This window comes from Sarcophilus harrisii, chromosome 3, assembly GCF_902635505.1.
Source record: "Sarcophilus harrisii chromosome 3, mSarHar1.11, whole genome shotgun sequence".
Classification (NCBI taxonomy): Eukaryota; Metazoa; Chordata; class Mammalia; order Dasyuromorphia; family Dasyuridae; genus Sarcophilus; species Sarcophilus harrisii.
In genome coordinates, this window is record NC_045428.1 from 401,370,495 (window position 1) to 401,393,405 (window position 22,911).

General features: G+C 36.4%; 1 protein-coding gene across 3 annotated transcripts in view; it reads right to left on the bottom strand.

Annotated features, from left to right (window-relative positions):
• METAP1D (methionyl aminopeptidase type 1D, mitochondrial) overlaps nucleotides 1-14,371 on the bottom strand; it is a 99,374-nt gene extending 85,003 nt beyond the window's left edge. For 2 of the 3 annotated variants that reach the window (XR_004233088.1, XM_012544810.3), the window contains exon 1: nucleotides 14,093-14,371. Coding sequence is in view for 1 of the 3 variants with exons in the window: in XM_012544810.3 (XP_012400264.3) it covers nucleotides 14,093-14,132 (40 nt within the window). In the remaining 2 variants the exon portion in view is untranslated. Of the gene's footprint in view, nucleotides 1-13,344; nucleotides 13,484-14,092 lie in introns of those variants that run through there. The other variant, XM_031960463.1, reaches the window with a different exon arrangement.
• Nucleotides 14,372-22,911: the final 8,540 nt, after the last annotated feature.

Consider the following 22,911-nt stretch of genomic DNA (forward strand, 5'->3'; position numbering starts at 1 on the left):
CTTTTCAGGGGGAAAAACCCAACCTATCACCTTGTAAATCTCAAATTGAAAACTCCACATCTAAAGCAATGACTTATACCCCAAACCTGTTCATCAGTCCTACACCTACAAGTATTTAAAGGACACCTCCACTCTTACATATCGCATATAGGACTTTTATTTAGAAGGGGCAGTGTTGAAGGTGGGGGGGCGGGAACAGTAGAAAGAATGCAAGGAAAGGAGCAAGGACACTAAGGCTCAGATCTCTGTTCTAAACTAATTAATTGTGTTACCATGGACAAGTTTCTTTAGCTATTAAAGTACAACTTCTTCAACTGTAAAATGTAAATATTTCTACAAACTATACTCACAAGGTTGTTGTGAGAAATGCATTTTGTAAATCTTAAAGTAAGCTTTTGAAAACAAAATACACTTATTTTGAGGGGAAGAACATTTTTTACTTACATTTTGAAAAGTGAATTTATGATCACATTTTCCCCTAACCATCTCTTTCTGACTTCCTCTTTTCTGCTAATAGTACCATCATTTCTCCACGCATCTTGACTCAAAGTCTTTTTTAAAAAACATTTTAATAATATATTTTTATTTTCAAAACACATGCAAAGATAGTTCTCAACATTCACCCTTGCAAAATTTTGGGTTCCAAATTTTTCTCCTTCTCTTTCTCCTACCTCCATCCCCTAGACAGCAAACAATCTAATATATGTTTTAAAAAAATGCAATTCTTCTAAACATATTTCCACATTTGCTAAACTGCATAAGAAAAATCAACTCAAAAAGGAAAAAAAGGAGAAAGAAGGAAAAAAAGCAAGCAAACAACAACAAAAAAGGTGAAACTACTATGTTGTGATTCACCAAGTCTATCACAGTTGATCATCACATAATCTTGTTGCTATATACAATGTTTTTGATTCTACTCACTTCACTTAGCATCAGTTCATGTAAGTCTTTCCAAGTCTTTCTAAAATCATCCTGCTGATCATTTTTTAATAGAACAGCAAAATTCCATTTACATTCATCTACTTATTTAGCCATTAACTTATTTAGCCATTCCCTAACTGATGGGCATCCATTCAGTTTCCAATTCCTTGCCACTACAAAAAGAACTACTATAAATATTTTTGCATATGTGGGTCCTTTTCCCCTTTTTATGATCTCTTTGGGATACAAACCTAATAGACACTGCTTGATCAAAGGGTAGACACAGTTTGATACAAGCTCAAAGTCTTAAAAGTCAAATTTGACTTTGTGCTTTTCATTTTCCTACTGGTGTCGGCCTTTATCATATCACCCTTAAACTATTTCAATAGTCTTATTATTAGTGTCTCTGATTCCAGTCTCTGATTATCCAATCAAACAATCCAGCATACTGCTCTTAATTTCTGTCTACCCTAAAGCAGAAATATTGAATGGCTACCTTTTCCTGTAAATTCAGGATAGGCAATCTAAGCAATATTATCATGGGATCCTCAAACAGTTTTTCTTAACCTCCCTTATCCATCAGCTCCCAAAAGAACACACACACACACACACACACACACACACACACACACACATACACACACACACAAAACTTTATAAGCCATTATTACATCTGCTTAGTGGAGGGTATCCATATACAGTCTCAAAGTATTCCCTTCAGAAAGGTTGAGAAGGCTCCTGGTCCAAGGTAATGACCCATACTTTCTTTCTGGTTATAGCATCAAGACTGAAGTTAGTGGTCCTGGTTCCTGAATGAGTAAAGTCTACCTAAGTCCTGAACTAATGAGGTAAACTTTCTGGAGTTTTCTATTACAAAGAACTGATTCTTCTTTCCTTTGGCACAAATAATTAAGAGTTGTCACACAGGCAACTATGTGACAACTCAGCACTTTAATGTACTCTTTTTTTGTCCTGGGTTGATACATGGGTTTTACATTTTCAATTATATGAAGATTATAAATCAGTGAAGTGGAGCTCAGTGTCATTTGTTTCTTTGGTTAAAGTAACTGCCTCCTTTTTCTCTGTTGAAAAGAAGGAAGGTTGGGTCCACATAGCTCCATTCATTCTATGCTTTTCTACTGTGCTTTATTATATTTCCAGATTGACCCTAGCATCTGGTGGCAACTGATGCTAGACAAGGTAGATAAACATTTTTGCATACTTCTTAAATGAAGAGACTATGAAGGTTTTTAATATTATTTAGTTATGTGACACAGCAAAGCAAAAAAAGTATGTTTTCTCAATGCTTATTGAAGTTTGTTTTAACAAAAGTTTCTTTATTAAAATTCAAATCAAAATATTTTACATGAAACACCCAGGCTAAATATCAAACTTCAAATTCCTCTCATTTTCCCCTCTGTCTGTCTGTCTGACTGTCTGTCTGTCTTTGTGTGTGTGTGTGTGTGTGTGTGTGTGTGTGTGTATGTCATTTATTCATTTCTAATTTTTTCTGTTTCTCCTTTTCACTAAGACAATCCTTTTTCAATTCATATTCATTTGGAACATTCCAAATTCAAGGCTTCAGAATCAGGGGTCAGAGCTTGAAAGTCACATGGTAATTTTCATAATTAAAGTCACTATATGGATCTTTAGTTTTCTCATTAAAATTAGGCATTGCTAATTTTCTATTTTATAATCAACATGCTCTCTAAAAATTGTTATTTTATTTTAGGGGACAAACACTAACCAAAGAGACAGGTACGAACTATGTTTCAAGTACTGGAGGAAAAAAAGGTCTGGAAATCCCATTGTATTGAGAATTGAGTACTTTTCAATAATGCTGATGCCTATTAGTGTTTGTCCCAAATTGCTAAAAGCTCTGAAGAACATTCATTCTTGTCTCACCCTACAATCTTCCACTCCAGTATGCCACTTCTACTTATAACCATTTCATTTCCATCACTCATCCTGTATGCCTTCCCTCTCTCTAATCTTTCCACTTTCTTTGAACAAATTAACAATAAGGAATAGATCACCCAAAATAAAACTACCTAAGAAACATAATATATAAGAAAAAAAAAACGGCCTTAAGCATAGTGAAGTCCTCAAATGGAAGGTCTGCTTTAGCCTTATTCCTTTTTCAACCCTTTACAACCATTGCCTTCTCTGCTCCTGAAGACATTATCAAATGTTGAATCATCAGAAAAGTTAGGATCCCAGCATGCTCCAGTCTTTCTGTCTCTCAGCTATAAAAATCATCTTCCTTAAAAACAGACCTGACCATGTCAGCAACCTGGTCAATTAATTCCCGTGGTTCTCGATCACTTTCAGGACTAAATATAAAATCCTGTATTTGTCATTCAGAGACCAGTATGGATCCAGTCTTTTTATACCTTATACTCCCATTCACTGAAATCCAGGGACACTGGACTCTGCTGTTCCTCAAGCAAAATATTGTATCTCTTGCCTCCCTATATTTTCTTTGTCTGTCATCCTCAATGCTGGAAATGCTCTTTCCACTCCTTTCCACCTACTGACTTCCCTTCAAGTCCAAGCTAAAACCCTATTTCTACCCAAAGCCTTTCCCAATCTCCCTCAATTCTAGTGTCTTCCCTCTACTTATTATTTCAAATTTATCTTGTATACAGTTTATCTGTACAGAGTTGTTTGCATTTTTTCTTTTCCATTAGACTGTGAGTTCCTTTAGAGCAACTTTTGCCTTTTTTTGTATTACCAGGATGGCACAGTGACACCAAGTAGGTATTTAATAAATGTTTGCTGGCTACTTGATTAAAAGCATCTCAAATTCAGCATGTCTAAAATGAATTTGTTATCTTCCCCAATACCCCCCCCCCCTTCCAAATCCATCTATTCTGTTTAGGACACCATCAGTAAGCTACAGCAACTAAGATTCATAGCTTTGGTATCATCCTAGATTCCTCACTTTTGCTGACCCCAAATATCCAATCAGCTGCCAAATCTTTTTTCTACTTACACAGTATCTTTTATATACAGATATCTCTGTCTAGTTACAATTCCCTCTAGGGGCATCACCCTAATTAAGACTGTTATCACCTCTCATTAGGACTACTCAATGGTTTCCTAAATGGTCTCCTGCCTCAAGACTTTTCCCAATCTAATTCATCCTTCACACAACTGTTAAAAGTGATTTTATTAAAAGGCAGGTGTGGTTGTGTCAATCTGCCCCACTCAAAGAACTCTAGAATCTCTGTACTACATTAAGAATAAAATATAAACCCTTCTATACCCTGGTCTCTTTGTGCTGACTATTCCCTAAACCTAGCATGTTCTTTTTCTTCACCTCCAATTCCAGGAACCCTTGGGTTCCTTCAAGACTCAGCTCAAACACCACCAAGTATGGAAAATCTTTCCTCTTCCCCTGGTTCTAGTAATTCTTCTTCCAAGGGAATTTGATTTTCATAGGTCTTGTACATACCTACATATTTATTTGCATTATATTTTGTCTTCCCAATTACATTATTTTTTAAAAATTATTTTTAATTTATGCAATAAAACAAGCATTTCTATTTAATATTTTTGTTTTCCTCAGTTACATGTAAAACAATTCTTCCATTTGTTTTTAAAATTTTTGAGTTCCAGATTCTCTCTCTTTCTTCCTCCCACCCGCAATCCCCATTGAAAAAGCACATGTGAAATTATGCAAAATATTTCCCTAAAAATCATGTTGTAAAAGAAAATATAGATCCCCCCCCCCAAAAAAAAAACCCTCAAGAAAAATAAAGCTTTAAAAAAATATGCTTCAGGGGTAGCTAGGTAGCACAGTGGATAGAGCACCACCCTTGAAGTTTGGAGGACCTGAGCTCAAATCTGGTCTCAGACACTTAACACTTTCTAGCTGTGTGACCCTGGGCAAGTCAATTAGTCCCAATTCCCTCAGCAAATATTTTTTTTTAAAATGCTTCAATCTGTATTCAGACATAAACAATTCTTTCTCTGGGTATGGATAGTATTTTTCATCATAAGTCTTTCAGAGTAGTTTTGGATCACTGTATTGCTAATTATCCCACAATACTGCTATTATTTTGTACCTAGTATATTTCATTTTGCTTGAATTCAGGGAGGACTTCACAGGTTTTTTTGAGAGCATCCTGCTCATCATTTCTTTTATTTCATCAAAAACACATGCCACAATTTATTCAGCCATTCCCAATTGATAGGTATGCCCTCAATTTCCAGTTCTTTGTCCTGAGAAAGGAGCTGCTATAAATATTTTTGTACATATAAGTCCTTTTCCTTTAAAAAAAAAAATCTCTTTTGAGATTCATGCCTCACAGTAGTATTTATTAGATCAAAGGATATGTATAATTTTATAGCCATTTGGGCATAGTTCATACTTTTTCATTATTTATCAATAGGGGAATGGCTCTTATTTTTTTATAATTTTGACTTAGTTTCCTATACATTTGAAAAATTATTCCCTCATTGAAGAAATGTGCTTCAAAATTCTTTTCCCAGTTACTTTTGCTAATTGTATTTCCCACATTTATTCTAACCTTCTCTCTCCTTTCACTCTGTCCCTCCTCAAAAGTGAAAAACAAGCATTTCTATAACAGTACAATAAAAAAGATGATTGCACACAAAATTGAAAATTAATATGTATAACTTGCTATTCTTTTTAACTATACAACAACTGTATCATGTATATTTCTCTTATTTTTCTTCCTTCCTGACCTCCCTCCTCCCCAGAGATGACCACCATTAGACTCAAATATGTGTGTGTGTATGTAAAATTATTCTATACATATTTCTATGTATCAATACTTTGTCTGGATGGAGACAATGTCTGTTTCACATATTCTTTTATAATTGATTGGGATTTATAATAGTCAAAATACCTTATTTACTTAAAGTCATTCTTAAAACAATATTGTTGTTATTGTAAACAAAAGTTCTCTTGGTTCTGCTCATTTTGCTTTTCCTTATTTTGTGCAAGTCTTTCCACATTTTTTTAAGATCATTGAGCTCATTGTTTCTCTTAGTACAGTAGTATTCCATCACAATCACATACGATAACTTGTTCAGCCATTCATCCCCCCAGTTTCCAGTTCTTTGCTACTACAAATAAAACTACTATGAACATTTTAAAACATAACAGGTTCTTTTCCTTTTTTCCTAGTCACCTTTGGAAATAGACCCAGTAGTGTTATCACATTACATTCTTAACTCCTTTGGGGTAGGACAGTTTGATGTTTTATGTTTATCCTATCACCAGTTCTTTCTTAGTAGGGCATCAGGCACACAAAACAGCCAACTTAAGAAATGCTTGTTGATTAACTGATTGGCTGACTAACATCAGCCTTTTGGCACGGGTTGACTCAAATTACATCTGAATTTGTATAAACATAGGCCATGTCAGATCAGGGCTCTACTCAATGAATGACAATGATTATGGTACATTCTTATTATCTAGCTTTCAACAGAAGTATATATAACATATATATGACACATTATTAAAATTAGCCATACTATTAGGCAATTAGAATCAACCTTTGATTCTCTCTTAGTGGAAAAGAGGAAAAGAACACCAGCAGAAATTATCCAAAACAGGTAATTCTAGAAGCATCGTGGTTATTTGAAAAACTGCTAGATTTGAAGTCAGAGATCTGAGCCTGAATTCTGGTTTAGGCATTTACATATGACCCTGAAAAAGTCATTTATGAGCCTGTTTCCCATCAACAATTTGGGGATAATAATACCTGCTCTACCTAACTTTCAGGCTTCCTGTGAGGAAAACATTTTGGAAATCTTAGTGTTAAATAAATGTGAATTTTTTATTATTATTTTATCTGACACCATACTACATAATTACATGATATTGCAGTAGATTTGATTTCTTGCCTATACTATGGTTAACCTAAGTTAAAATAAGTTTGACTTCTCTGAGAACACACTGACAAGCAGAAGGGAGAAGTGCTAAGTAGCACATTGTTGGGCAAGACCAAGACAAGCTGGGACTCTACAATGACAGATAATGAACAAACTAGATTACTCAGAGTTTACAGGATCATAGATCTGTCCTATATATATCAGAGGCCATCACCAGATCATTTTACAGATTGAGGAAACTAAGTTACAGAAAGATTATCTAACTTATCTAAGGTCCTATGGGGAGTAGCATTACCAATAGAATCCTGACTCCACAGTAAGTTCTTTCCAACTCTCTAGTCCCCCACTCTGACTTTTACTTATTAATATATCTTCTATTCCCCTCAATGAGAGAGAATTCAATATTCTATATATTCCAGATCAGTTAATTCTCAATCAAGTTATCAGAGCAATTCAATTCAGTAAGAATTTAGTCAATATCTGTAATGTACTGGGAAATACAAAGTCAAAAATTAAATGGCCTTTATCCTCAAGGAGTTTTAGATTCTGCTAGCATCAAGGGAAGTCACAAACCTTACCTTGACTCCTAGGAAGTAATTTGTTTTCCTAAAATTGTCTAGACAATTCCAAATATGTCATAATTAGAGTTTTAAAAATAACTGTTACTTGAAAAAAAAAAAAAAAAAGAAGGCATGGTATCCTACAAATGGAGCCACAGAGAGTTCAACATCACTGAAACTACTCAACAACAATTACCAAACAACCAGAGCTATATGGGAAGATAGCTGGTGAAGTGAATAAAGCACTCAGATGCTTTCTAGCTATATGACTCTGGGCAAGTCACTTACTGTTGTTTGCTTCAATTTGCTCATCTGTAAAATGATCTGGAGAAGGAACCAACCATTTCAGTATCTTTATCAAGAAAACCCCAAATGGAGTCATGAAAAATTGGACATGACTGAATTGACTGAACCAGAGCCATGCCACAAAACTATCTTCCTATACCCTCTTCATTCCCAATCTAGTTTAGGATCTGAACTTCATCTCTTCTCTAAAATCCCTTATCTCTCTTATATATTATCCCTTATGTCACACTAAATTATAATATAAAAATGTTATCATTATTATTCCTCTACTCTTACAAGAGATACCTATATCTTGCTTGTTCTTACATCCAGTTTTGATTCCACTCAGTCAGCAGTTTCTACTTCTCTGCTACCTCCTTTCTATTTTAACTTTTACAAATTGAAAAGCTGAAAAAGAAAGATCTTTGAGTTCATCTAGGACAACTCCCTCCTTGTACAAATGAGGAAACTAAGGCCTATGGAAATGAAATGATTTGTCCAGTTATATAACTAATATGCAGCGAAGGTAGAATTTGAATCCAGGCCCTCTACCTTCCAAGACAATGCTTTCCCCATTGTTCCATGTTGAATCTCACAATAAATTTCTGATCTGGGCCTGGATAAGCTGTTTGGACTATATAATAACATTTTATATTTATAAAGCATACTTTGCATATATTTTATGTTGGGGGTCACAGCCCCAACTCTACAAGTGGAACAGGCCTTATGTGACCAGCACTGCCTGTCCACTTGAATGGCGAAGACTGTGAGTAATGAGGGGCGAGAACCAGGGTGATGTGAGGCTCCAATTATTACAAAGACTGCGGGTCCTTTTATCATCTTGGTGCCTGCTTCTACTTCCTACATCATACATAAGTATGTATGATTCTAACCTATAGTAAGTACATGATTCTCTCTATAACTACATGTAACTATGATGTGAGCATTCCTTTCCTAATAGGGATATTCAAGATACTCCCCTCCAAGGTCCGGCACTCCTCTCCAGGGAACTGCCATGTTGCTTCTTTGGGTGGGACCCCTTCCTCCTACTGAAATCTTGTTCACCCTTACAAGGCTACCCTCAGATCATCTGAGCCATGCCCTGAGTGATGTCCAAGGCTGCAGGGGGAGGGGGAAGGGGGGAAGGATTGGCAAGTCCTCTTACATTTTATAAATATACCTTATATCTGATACTTTGAAGTGTTGAAAATATTTTAAAATTCAAGATCTAACTCGATCCTCACAACAACTCTATAAGATAGATATATCAGGAATAATTAGTTACTTGATAGAAGAGAAAAAAGAGAAATGATTTTCTTTCAATAATAGACTAGATCTTGAAAAAAGAACTCAAGCCTCCTCACTCCTGGTCCAGGACAGTCTGGTTCAGATACTCACTCATGATCATCCTTAAGTCAGTTTTCATTGATCTTGTTCATTTCCCTTCCAACTAATTTGGAAGAATGTTTAAATAATAACAATAACTAACATTCACACAGCACTTTAAAGTTTAAAAAAACTACTTTCTTTACAATAACTCTGAGAGGTGGTTAGTACAAGTCATATTATGTTCATTTTATGGAAATAGAAACTGAGTTTTTGAGAGGTTAAGTGACTTGACTGTGGTGGTAATCATGAATTAATAAATTAAATGATCAACAAACTACATATTTAACACATATTATGTGTCATATTAATACTAAGGACAATACTTAACGCCGTACACCAAGATAAGGTCAAAATGGGTTCATGACCTAGGCATAAAGAATGAAATTATTAATAAATTAGAGGAACACAGGATAGTTTACCTCTCAGACCTGTGGAAGGGAAGGTCTTTATGACCAAAGCAGAACTAGAGATCATTACTGATCACAAAATAGAAAATTTCGATTATACCAAAACTGAAAAGTTTTTGTACAAACAAAACTAATGCAGACAAGATTAGAAGGAAGCAATAAATTGGGAAAATATTTTTACAGTCAAAGGTTCTGATAAAGGCCTCATTTCCAAAATATATAGAGAATTAACTCTAATTTATAAAAAATCAAGCCATTCTCCAATTGAAAAATGGTCAAAGGATATGAACAGACAATTCTCAGATGAAGAAATTGAAACTATTTCTAGTCATATGAAAAGATGCTCCAAGTCATTATTAATCAGAGAAATGCAAATTAAGACAACTCTAAGATACCACTACACACCTGTCAGATTGGCTAAGATGATAGGAAAAATAATGATGATTGTTGAAGGGGATGCGGAAAACTGGGACATTGATTCATTGTTGGTGGAGTTGTGAACTAATCCAACCATTTTGGAGAGTAGTTTGGAACTATGCTCAAAAGTTAGCAAACTTGCATACCCTTTGATCCAGCAGTGTTACTACTGGGATTATATCCCAAAGAGATTATAAAGAAGGGAAAGGGACCTGTATGTGCACGAATGTTTGTGGCAGCCCTTTTGTAGTGGCTAAAACTGGAAACTGAATGGATGTCCATCAGTTGGAGAATGGCTGAATAAATTGTGGTATATGAATATTATGGAATATTACTGTTCTGTAAGAAATGACCAACAGGATGATTTCAGAAAGGCCTGGAGAGACTTACACGAACTGATGCTGAGTGAAATGAGCAGGACCAGGAGATCATTATATACTTCAACAACAATACTATATGATGACCAGTTCTGATGGACCAGGCCATCCTCAGCAATGAGATCAACCAAATCATTTCTAATGGAGCAGTAATGAACTGAACTAGCTATGCCCAGAAAAAGAACTCTGGGAGATGACTAAAAACCATTACATTGAATTCCCAATCCCATATTTATGCACACCTGCATTTTTGATTTCCTTCACAAGCTAATTGTACAATATTTCAGAGTCTGATTCTTTTTGTACAGCAAATTAACGTTTTGGTCATGTATACTTATTGTGTATCTAAGTTATATTTTAATATATTTAACATCTACTGGTCATCCTGCCATCTAGGGAGGGGTGGGGGGTAAGAGGTGAAAAATTGGAACAAGAGGTTTGGCAATTGTTAATGCTGTAAAGTTACCCATGTATATATCCTGTAAATAAAAGGCTATTAAATAAAAAAAAAAAATACTAAGGACAAAAAGACAAATATGAAAGTCTCTGCTCTTAAGAAGTTTACAATCTAGTTGAAGATGACAACATGCAAATATTTTGGAGTTGTTGCTCAGTCATGTCCTACTCTTCATTTCCTTATCCAGGTTGTTTTACAGGAAGCAAAGAGTTTTAGGTGATTTGCTCAGGGTCACTTAGCTAGTAAGTGTTGGAAGCCAGATTTGAACTCAGGAAGATGTTTTTCTGCCTCTAGATCTGACACCACCTATATACCCTTTATACAAAGTAAATGCAGCAGATAAGTTTGAGCAATTTGTTGATCATTTAAGATAGTTGGGGGAAGTGATTAAGATACTAAAAGCCAGGCATTTTGGAGAATGAGAAGGATCATGAAGAAAGTGGCATTTGAGTTGTTGTAAATGAAAGGAAAGATTCTGAAAGGCAAAAGTCAGAGAGTAGGGCTGATTTTTGACAAAGATGCACTGGCTCCAGCAGACAGGTTTTATAACCCACTGGAAGGGCAGTGTTCAGTGTGAGCAGCTCCACTATCTTTAGATAATCGCCAGGTGATGTGGAGAGACTCAGAAAGTAGTGTATGGAAGGGACCAGATAGATTAACTGCTTGGGGGAGAGGGTTTGCTTGTATCTCTACAGGTGGAGAAGGAATCAAATGGGTGCCAACAAGCCATATTCGCCTTGTCCATCAGAGAGAGAGACGGAGCAGACCCTTGAAATGAAGGAGAAGACCCAAGAAACATTGGGTGGTTCTGTTGCTGATTGTGCCCACCACTGAAAGAGCCTGGCAGTTATGGTGTTTGACTCATGGACATTGAAAATTGTTGTCTTGAAAACCCTCAGGAATCATTGGATTCTCTGAGATGTGATAAGATTGTTGTAGGACTTGAAAACCCTCAGGAATCATTGGATTCTCTGAGACATAAGATTGTTGTAGGACTTGAAAACCCTCAGGAATCATTGGATTCTCTGAGACATAAGACTGTTGTAGGACTTGAAAGCCCTCAGGAATCATTGGATTTTCTGAGAAATGATAAGACCGTTGCAGGACTTCAAAATCTGCTGGAATCATTGGATTCCCTAACACATAAAAAGACTGTTGCAGGACTTCAAAAACTTGGGGGGGATCATTGGATTACCTGACACGTGAAGCAATGGACAATAGATTGGTTTTGGACTATCTCTTGGCTGCTGAAGAAGGCGTATGTGCGATTATTGTTTACATACCCGCCTTCTAGGACTTCTGGAAATCTTTTACAACACCATGTTGATTTATATTGTTTGTTATATCACTACTTGCATGTACAATTCATGTTTGTTACACCACATCGAGCCTGCACTGACTGAGGGGAGGGTCATCACTAACAGCCTGTGCGTTATCGCTATGTGCTTGTGTGATACCTCCCATGCTGATGGGTTTGTGCATACCTGTTTCTAATAAAACCCTTCAGCCCAGAAACCCGCTAGCAATCCCCACTTCCCTTTGGTGCTTTTCATTTCCCTTCCTGAGATGTCAGGGAGAGCGTGATCATCTCCTTTTTAGTGCTTTCACCTCCCTTCATGATCACCTCCCCTTGGAGGCTCTCACCTCCCTGAGAAGTCAGGGATGGCCTGACCACCGGTGTTCTAAAACAAAAGAAAGAGGGAGATGTAATGGGCTGAAACTGAGTTGATGTACTGAGATCCAAGCACTTAAGACCAATTAACAATTGGACAATACTCTATTATCATATGCTTGGAGAAAGAATGGCCTTGCCCACTACTCTTGCAGGTGTAATCTGTTTGGTTTATAGAGAGATTGAGGCAGGATTTAGAGGGTGGAGTAGGACAAGCAAGGTGGCAGGAAAAGAAAGAGGAGATTCCTGTGTCTGTGAACTCTCCTCTCCCTTGGATAAAAAATAAAAACCTAGGACTTTCGCTTATCCTGACTCCAGCTGATTTTAAAGATTCCAGGATGCTAGCGCATCCTTCACAGTCCATCATCCCCTCAGTTGCCAAATTAATTTTCCTAAATCATAGATATGAATGTGTCACACATACCTTCTGTCATGTTCCCTCCTCCTCCCCCCAGTAAATGTACTAGAGTGATCCCCTATTACCTCCAGATTCAAATATTAAAAAATCCTGTTTGCCATTTCAAATCCTTCATAACTTCATAACCCTTTCCAGTCTTCTTACATTCACTTATTCACTACCTTGTTCTCTGAAATCCAGTGTCACCTGACTGACTTAGAGCGAATGTCAATAGCAGACATTCTTTCTGGCCAAAAACCCTGAGGGTCTCCCTCTCCCAGTTTTTTAATTTATTTGTTTTTTAATGGGATGAAAGAGGCCATTCTTTGCCTCCGTTGCTCCCTAGCCTTAATATTTTATTTTTTAAAAAGCCCCGATCTTTATCTTTTTACTAGAGCCGGACAGCTGCAAAGGAGAAGATGAGGTTGGCGACTTTGCACAGCCCTTCCTCACTCTTAGATCCAACTCACTGGCACATTATGGCATCATCTGATGTCATGGTCAACGGACAAACAACTCTTGCGACGCTCCTGACTCTGCTATCCTCGGAATGCTTTCCCCACTCATTCTCTACGTCCTGCTACTCCCCCTTACTTCTAGTGCCTTCCTTCTTCCGCGTCTCTTCTCCCTGACCTTTACACCTCCTGTTTGCAGGTAGTTAGTAGGTGGTCTGTATGGGGGCTCCCCCTAAATGAAGAGCTTCACGCGAGCAGGGGCTGGTTTTTGCTCGTCTATCCGGTTTAGGGCAGTTTCCGGCACACACACCCGGCAGGGGCGAGACTGGGATCCGGGTGTTCCACCTCCGAAGCCAGCACTTTCTCGGCTATTCTTTCTTCCTGCGGGCGGTCCTAAGAGTAGTTGCGAATGCGGGACACCGTCAGCAGGACTTAAACTACGCTCGGACCCAGCGGCCGTCTCCCAGAGGCGGCATTTTCCCGAGGCTCAGCAGATGATGAACGGGACAGAGGGGGGCGGGGGAACAAGAAAGGGGAGTTACCCGAACGGGGGCACTGCCCGCAGGCTGCGGATGCTTTGGGGAGGGGGCGATGCGGAAGGGAAATGCGGAGAGGGAAGGGGTGGGGCGGGGAGAAAGAGAGGAACCGGAGGCGAGGGAGAGACAGAGAGACAGACACACTCAGAGACAGAGTGAAACAGGGTGACGGGCGTGACCTTGTCGGTTGTGACTATATGTGTCCTGGTGCACGTGTCAACTTTTAACTCGTGCGCGTGCGCGCACTAGGGCACCGACGAGTTCTGCGTGTGGATGTAAGTGTGGCGTGGGTGTGCGCGCGCGCCGGCGTCTGGGTGCGCATCCGTGCTGCGGCCAGCCCCAGGCTCTTACCTCTACTCAGTATCAGGTGGAGACCTCTGGGCGCCGCCATCTTGGGGAGGTCACGTGGTCAGGATGCCCTTTTCCCCTCCCCCTCCTGCTGCCCCCGCCCCTTTCCCCCGACTCTTGGTACCACTCCTAAGGACTTGGGGGGAAGGAGTGGGATGGAATTGTAGGCAAGTCGGGCGGAGGAGCAACGCGCGTGCGCAGGGAGAGACTGTGCGAGCGGGGACCTGGAGCACCTCCGGGCCGGGAGAAGTCCACCGGTGCAGCCTCCGGCGCTGTCCCTCCCGCCCCTCCCCCGCCGCCCCTCCCCCCCCACCCCGCCCCGCCCCCGCGCTTATTCGCGGGTGAGATGCTGGAGGACTGTCGTCAGGTAAGGGTTGCAGCGATATTTTTAGCATCACTTGGGTGCTTGAAAATGTGAAACCGGCCAGGTATTAGGAGGGGGCGGGGAAAGCAACCATCAACCGATCTTAGAATGAACAGTTGGTCACTTTTTATTTTTCTTCTTTTGCAAACGCTTGTCCTTGTTGGAGCTGGCGGTCGGGCCTTTTTTCAAAGTCATCATCAGCCCAGAGCATCCCCGGCCCCACTTTGCTGTTCTGCAAGACAAGGGGGACCTGTGTGATTAATGAAATTAACTTCGTACACCGGGTCAGGCGTGAGCTGGGAACTTTCTTTTTTTTCCCACAACGTTTCCCATGACGATTTACCCGATTTGCCCTTTTAAGAAAATCATTAAAGAGTCAGAGATTCTTATGATTTCTTATAAGAGATTCTTATAATTCTCTATAATTTCTCATAAGAGATTCTTATAATTCTCTATAATTTCTTATGAGATTCTTATAATTCTCTATAATTTCTTATAAGAGATTCTTATAATTCTCTATAATTTCTCATAAGAGATTCTTATAATTCTCTATAATTTCTTATGAGATTCTTATAATTCTCTATAATTTCTCATAAGAGATTCTTATAATTCTCTATAATTTCTTATGAGATTCTTATAATTCTCTATAATTTCTCATAAGAGATTCTTATAATTCTCTATAATTTCTTTAATTCTTATAATTCTCTATGATTTCTCATAAGAATTCTTATAATTCTCTATAATTTCTCATAAAATTCTTATAATTCTCTATAATTTCTTAAATTCTTATAATTCTCTAAATTTCTCATGAATTCTTATAATTCTCATAATTTCTTTAAAGTTCTTATAATTATGTTTCTCATAAGAGATTCTTATAATTCTCATAATTTCTCATAAGAGATTCTTATAATTCTTTTTTCTTATGAGATTCATAATTCTCATTTTTCTCATGAGATTCTTATAATTCTCTATAATTTCTTATGAGATTCTTATAATTCTCTATAATTTCTCATAAGAGATTCTTATAATTCTCTATAATTTCTTATGAGATTCTTATAATTATGATTTCTCATAAGAGATTCTTATAATTCTCTATAATTTCTCATAAGAGATTCTTATAATTCTCTATAATTTCTTTATGAGATTCTTATAATTCTCTATAATTTCTCATAAGAGATTCTTATAATTCTCTATAATTTCTTATGAGATTCTTATAATTCTCTATAATTTCTCATAAGAGATTCTTATAATTCTCTATAATTTCTTATGAGATTCTTATAATTCTTATAATTTCTCTAAAAATTCTTATAATTCTCTATAATTTCTTATGAGATTCTTATAATTATGATTTCTCATAAGAGATTCTTATAATTCTCTATAATTTCTCATAAGAGATTCTTATAATTCTCTATAATTTCTTATGAGATTCTTATAATTCTCTATAATTTCTTATAAGAGATTCTTATAATTCTCTATAATTTCTTATAGAAATTCTCATTTATATTTTTATATATTTATATTTATAGAGATTCTCATCATTATAGAAAGATCATTGGATTTGAAAACGGATTGCTACCTTGGACTTTCTTAACGCTTTAGGCTACTAATTTCCTCTTCAAGTAGAATGGATATTGCCCTATGCAACCTTCCGGGTTACAGTGAGAAAATCAGGTTGCACAATTTACAGAACAAACAAATAGCCAATAACCCTAAAGCACTACATAAATGTGAAGGGTCTTTAAAATGATCTCCAAATATAAATCCAAAGATTCTCGGAAATAGAAGTAGGTTCCAGCCATTTTCGCTGCAAACAGAGCACTCAGAAGGCCAACGCGTCTCTGGCTAATTGCAGTAGGAATGCTCTATCCCACTTCAAGAAGAGCCCTTTCTTTGAATGTCATTATCTAGTTCACCTAGTCTAGTGCCCTATCAGGCTTTGGGCCAGTCTAAATTTCTGTCATCACACTGAACTACTACATAACACCATCCAACCAAAGCTCGAAGGAAACTTGCCTTGTTAAATTGTTAAATTAGTAGCAATAATATTGCTACTATATATAATATATAATAATATAATATATATTATATATAATATTGTTCGACTTGCATGATTTCTTATTAGGTAAATCTTTGATTTAAGGAAAATTAGGTATGCTCTCTCATTAGTGGGAAGATACCAAATATTTTTACACTTGGAAAACAAATTATGTGCTTTTAAGGATAACCCTTCAAAGATAAAGTTGGGAGAATGTTTCTGATTTCTTTCTGAATAAAGGAAAATGAGATATACAAAATCAGATAAAATCCATTATTAGGTCTTAAGAGGATCTGTTTTTCCAAATTTAAACATCCTCTAGGGCAGGAGTTTTTAATCCTTTTGTGTATTATGAATCTTTTGTGCAGCCTGGTAAAGCCTATGGAGCCTTTCTCAGAACAGTGTTTTTCAATAATTAAAGGAAATATTAATTTTAATTTAGAAATTAGCAAAAATGACTATGTAATTTTTTTCCCCAATCATGTTAAAGAATCACCTGTTAAGATACCTTGCTTCGCCAGAAAGAACATCTGAACCTTTCCTAACCAGATTTTGTAAACAACTTATGCTTTATACTTGGTACAATATGAAAATTACTGAAATATATGAAATAAGCAGAAGTATGGAGGAGGAGGGAAACTCTAGACACCCTAGCTGAATGGCAGAAACCATTGGCATAGAAAATATATTCCTCTTCTTTCAGATTTTCCAAATAAAATAAACAATGGCTAACTTTCAATGCATTTAGAAGATAAAACTAATCAAAATCTACAATTTTAACAGTGAGTTAGGATTTATAAAGTGCTTTGAAGAGCAAGCTGTTAAATAGTACAAATTTACAGAAAAATAAAAATAAAAGAATCATGGGATGTTAGAGATGGTACAGATTTCAGAGATCATCTAGTTTAGTTGTCTTTAGATCAGAAAAATGATTTCACAAGAATGTGAAAAGATTTGCCCATGGTCACCCAGTTAGTGAGTAGCAAACTTGGGGTCTTTGATCCAGATCCCTTGATTTTCAGTGCAATGTTCTTATATAGTGGGAAGGAATTTTAATTATAAAGATTCAATTGGTAGTAAAGCAATAATAAATAGATACAAATGATGTCTTATCTAGTGACCTTGAATCTAATTTTCATCCTGTTATACTCCTTCTGACTTTAGGAAGACTTGGAAGTTGACAGATCTAATCTTCTGAATTCACTAATTTACATTAAATTATGTACAATAAAGGGACTAGCTAGACTGCTAAAATACCTCTCAAGTCCCTTCATTCCACGAATTTGAGGAATAAAGAGCATTTCAGTGGACACTGATAGACTTAGGGTCTGTTTTGAATTTTGTCATTTATTTTATGCTGAGTAGTCAATAGCACTAAGTTATTTCTCTACCACTAGGATGAGGGAATTAATTATAATAAAACTGCATTATTTTGAAAGTAATAATAATTTAGACACTCTATATATGATTATTATTGAGTAAAAAGTTTGAAACAGTTTCTTCCTCTGCACATTTCCAGGGTCTAGAAAAGGGAATCCACTCTAAAATAAATAACTTTTCCAAACTGGGGATCAGGAAATAAGAAATCCTTCAACATGCTTCAGCTACTGCTTCCAGCAGTTCATTCTTGTTAAAAAGATGTTCATCCTTGATTCAATATGATTTTTTCTAGTGCTATTGTGAATCATTATTTTTAAATTAACTTAACTTGGTTTTCATTAACTTAGTACCAACAATTCATATCCCATTTTGTAAAATGTATTGTCCTTGATAGCAATAAAATTACATTTATGAAATATATTCTACAATTCACCTTTCACTAAGTAAAATTGGCCCTTTCTTCTTACCTCCCACCACACTATTTATTATTCTAGCCACATGAGTAATGTTTCACTATGTGGCTGTACATAATACATGTGTTCCTGAAAAGTATAAAAATTGAACTTTTACATATTTATTCACATCCAGAATGTAAGAGCACATCTCAAGGAATTCTGAGACAAATCTTTTTTAAAAAATAAATAATGCTTTTGTAATGCTAATAATCACCTCCTAATTAATGTATTAAAAATTTGGATTTTTTTTCTAAGTTTTTTTTTTCATAGAACACATCTGTATTTTTTTTAACTGAGACAAAGGTGCTTTGAAATCCTTAGATGAAAAATGTTACATAGATATGCATTACAGTTTAATTAGAAATAATGTTGTATTTCCTGCTAGAAAGAAAGCAGGATCAGATGGCCCCTCAGGGAAACTGGGAAAATCCTGGTGGCCTGGCAACCTGAGCAGCTTTTAAAGACTTGTCCAAGGCTAAGGTAGCTTCAGTTTTTGCTCTGGGCCCCAGCCCTCAGTTTTGCTATTTGATCCTGAATCAGTATTTTGGCTAAATAAGATATAATAAATCATTCAGTATTACACTCTGTGACCTGAAAGAACATTTTCAGTCCTCTGTTGAATTAGTCATGCCAGCTTTATTTTTGGGCAAATAGTTGTGAGAACTTCCCATGATTTTTGCTTGATTCAATTGTTTTATGAATTTCATCATCATTAACAGATATTTTAATTTTTTCCCATTTAATTCCACACAAAAAAATAGCATGGTCATTGAATGAATCCTAATGATTCTCTAAATGTGGATGTAATTTTTTGGTCAAAATATTTTTCTTTTTGAGGAAGAAAACTAGATGTTATGAGTTTTGTTTGTTGAAGAGAATGAAATGAAAGCAAAATAAAGGTATATTGGATTTAGAGCACATCCTCAGATTATAGTTTATCAAATTTCTATTTGAAAGTCATTTGGTAATCCAACTCTTAAAGCAACACTCACTCATTCTCTTGACTTGCTTTGAAAACAGTGTCTTTACCCTATTTAGGACTTTCTGTTCCTAAAACAAGACACTCTTATCTCCTGATTCCCTGCATTTTTACTAGCTGTCCCTTATGTCTGGAATTTTCTCCACCCTCATCTGTACCTTAAGGTTTCTCTGTCTTCCTTCAAATCTAAGGTAAAATTTCACCTTCTGCAGGAAATCTCTTAATCCTCCTTAATTCTCTTGCCTTCCCTTTTGCTGATTAATTGCAACTTATTCTGTGTATTTCTTGTTTGTGCATAGTAGTTTCCATGCTTTCTTCCACATTAGATAGTGAATTCTTTGACAACAGGAACTAATTTTTTTTTTTTTTTTTTTTTTTTTTTTTTTTTTTTTTTTTTTTTTTTTTTTGGTTTGCCTTTCTTTGTATCCCCAATGCTTAGCACAGTGCCTGGCACATAACAGGTATTTAATAAATGTTTAAGTGACTGTCTCCCCTTAGTTAACTCCTAATTTGATCATCACTATGTGGTCATGATGGGAAATCATTTTAGTTTGGAGAAGCGTTAAGTTTTCTTCATTTATTGAATTACTTGCAACAGTTTAATTGATTGCTGTAATTTTGGATTATTTTGCTTTGAAAGGAAATTTCTGAAACATAACAGCTGTCTATGTTACAGGTATTACTTTCACATATAGTCATCCATAGATCCGGACTTCCCTTGGGCGAAGAGAGGTGATTTTTTCATTTCTGACTTAGCAACAATTCAAATGCCTTTTCTTTCAATCTTGCTCCAAGTTCAGCACTGGACAGTGATTTTGGTGTCATTTTTGTTTTTAACCTAGTAGGAGTGTTTAGTTAAGTCTAAATTAAAGGGGTGGGGGATACTTTTTTTTTTTCCTTGCTCACTTTATAAGTGAAATAAAATCATTTTGCCTGAACCCATTCCAACCCAATTTAGCACCATCCCCTCCTAACTCCCACAATCAAATTTGTGAACAGAAATGCTATTCATCATTTGACAGCCAGAAATACGTATTTCAATTTATCACCACCCCCATTTTACTGCCAATAATAGTGGTGGACAATCAGTGGCATGAAATTGGCAGTAGACCGAGCATTTAAAATGATGCTTACCTTTCCTAATTATATGACGTCTAGTGACAGTTGTTGCTTGGAGATAAAGGGAAAAACGTGCACATCAATGTTTGTGGAGACTCAAATTACAAAAACTTGATTCCTCTTAATAAAGGAAGCTCTGGATTCACTGCCCCATACATGATCTATATTCATCATATTCCACAGAATTCTATCCTTCTTTCTTTCCTCACATCAAATACCCAGCAACAAAATAAAATTTACAAAAACATTTTTAAAACTACCTTATCTGGGCAACATCCCTTTTCAGCTTTAATGTACATAGAAAGAGTTAAGGGAGTTCAAGATAGAAAGCTAAATTTTCTGTTTCTCTTCAATCTCTCTCCTACCCATTGAAAAGACCCATATGATACCCATTATACACATGAAGTCATGAAAAATGTGTTTCCATATTAACCAAGCCACATTACAAAAAGCACTCAAAAAAAAACCAAGAAAAATGAAGTGGAAAAAATGTACTTCAATCTATACTCAGAGTTCATCCCCTTTTCTGTGACCACTTTAAGATAAACATCTTGATATATTTGTAGGAAGGAAAGGAGGAAAGGGAGAAACAAGTATTTATTAAGCACCTGCTATATGCCAGGCACTATATCAACTGCTTTATGAATATTGTCTCATTTGATCTTAACAACACTGGGTGAGAAAAAAATTGTGCAAGGAATTCAGTGCTTAAAAGAATTAGTCACAAAGGTTTGTTAAGTTCCTACTATGTAGTAGTAATAAGCTCTGAAGATTCAAAAACAAAATTGAAACAAATATGTTGAGAAAAAACATGTACATATATAAGTAGATATGAAATAAAATAAACACAAGATAGTTTTGGAAGGAGAGGTACTTTCATCTAAATGGATCAGGATAGATCTCATAAGACATTGTCCTTGAGCTGAGCTTTAGAAGAAGCTAGGTGGAGGTAACAAGAAAGAGTATTCCAGGAATCAGGCATAACCTGTACTGAGGCATAGATGAAATGTCCCTACATGAAAAATGACAAGAAAGGCAATTTGGCTGAAACACATAGTGAGTGAAGAGTAGTAGTTTATTATTATTCTGGCAATTATGAAGGGTCAAATGCCAGAGTAATCCTTGAGATAATAAGGAACCATAGAAACATTTCAAACAGGCAAGCTACAATGATTGCTAGAAGGGAATTTGAAAACAACAGCAATACTTTTCTTTCTTTTTGATCTGTTTCTTGATTCTTTCGTCTGCAGTTTAGGTTCAGAACTATAACTGGTATGAGACAGAGTTTTGTTCCAGGGTCCCAACCTGGAAGAGTACCCCACTTCATGAAGTACAAAATTGCTTCCCTTTAGAGCAACCAATACTCCCCCTTGTAGCCTTTTCCTGAAGGACTCAGCTGTACCTAAGCAGGGTCCATTCACCAAAAGCCTAAAAACTCTATCCTTTCCCAGAATTGAATCTTGAAGTTATACTTCTGCTTCTGCAATACCCTCTCCCCTATACCAAATGGAATCCAAGTTAAAATTATTACTAATAAGAACTCTGGATAAGGTTTGGTATGGAGGCTCCCCAGTTGAATGTGAATGCCTGGATTTGGTTCTTACAAAATGAATAATAAATCAGGTGAATCTATAACAGTATTGCTTTTTCTAGCCTAAACACAAAGATCCATGAAAAATCCTATGTACATTTGGAGGAGGAGGGGCCATATTAAAGAAGTATTTAAGAGGTTCATATAAGATAGAATAATTACCCATTATCACTATTCCCTGTGGCCTACTGTTTTAGAAAAGTATTTTAAAAAGTGTAGTCTTCAAAAAAAGAAGAGAAGCCAATCAATCAAAGCTTAGTGAGTGCCCCCTATGTTACCATTCTAACAGCTCTCAGATATAGCAGAACTCTTGTTTCCTCTGTACTGTCACCACTCTAATGCAGGCCCTCATCATCTTATATCAAAACTATTGAAATAGCCTGCTATTGGTCTGTCTGCCTCAAGTCTCTTCCCCACTCCAGTCCATTCTCCATTTAGCTGTCAAAATGATCTTCTTAAATTGTAGGTCTGGCCATGTTGCTTTTTTCCTCTCTCCCTTCCCACTCCCCAATTCAATAAGCACTGGTTCCCTCTTGCCTCCAGGATCAAATATAAAATTCTCTAGCTTTTAAAGCTATTTGTAAACTGGCCTCTTCCTATCTCGCTAGTCTTCTTATACCTTACTTACCATAATGTACTCCACAAGCCAGTGATAATGGCCTCTTTAACTGTTTTTTTGCACAGGACTCTACATCTTCAAATTTTGTGCATTTTCACTGCTTATCTCTGAGGCCTGGAATTCTCTCTCTCCTTATTTCTATTTTCTTACTTTCTTGGCTTCCTTCAAGCCTCAACTAAAATCCCAGCTTTTGAAAGAAGGTTTCCCTGATCCCTAAATGAGTGCCTTCCTTCTGAGATTATCCACAATTTATCCTATCTAGATCTTATTAATATATGGT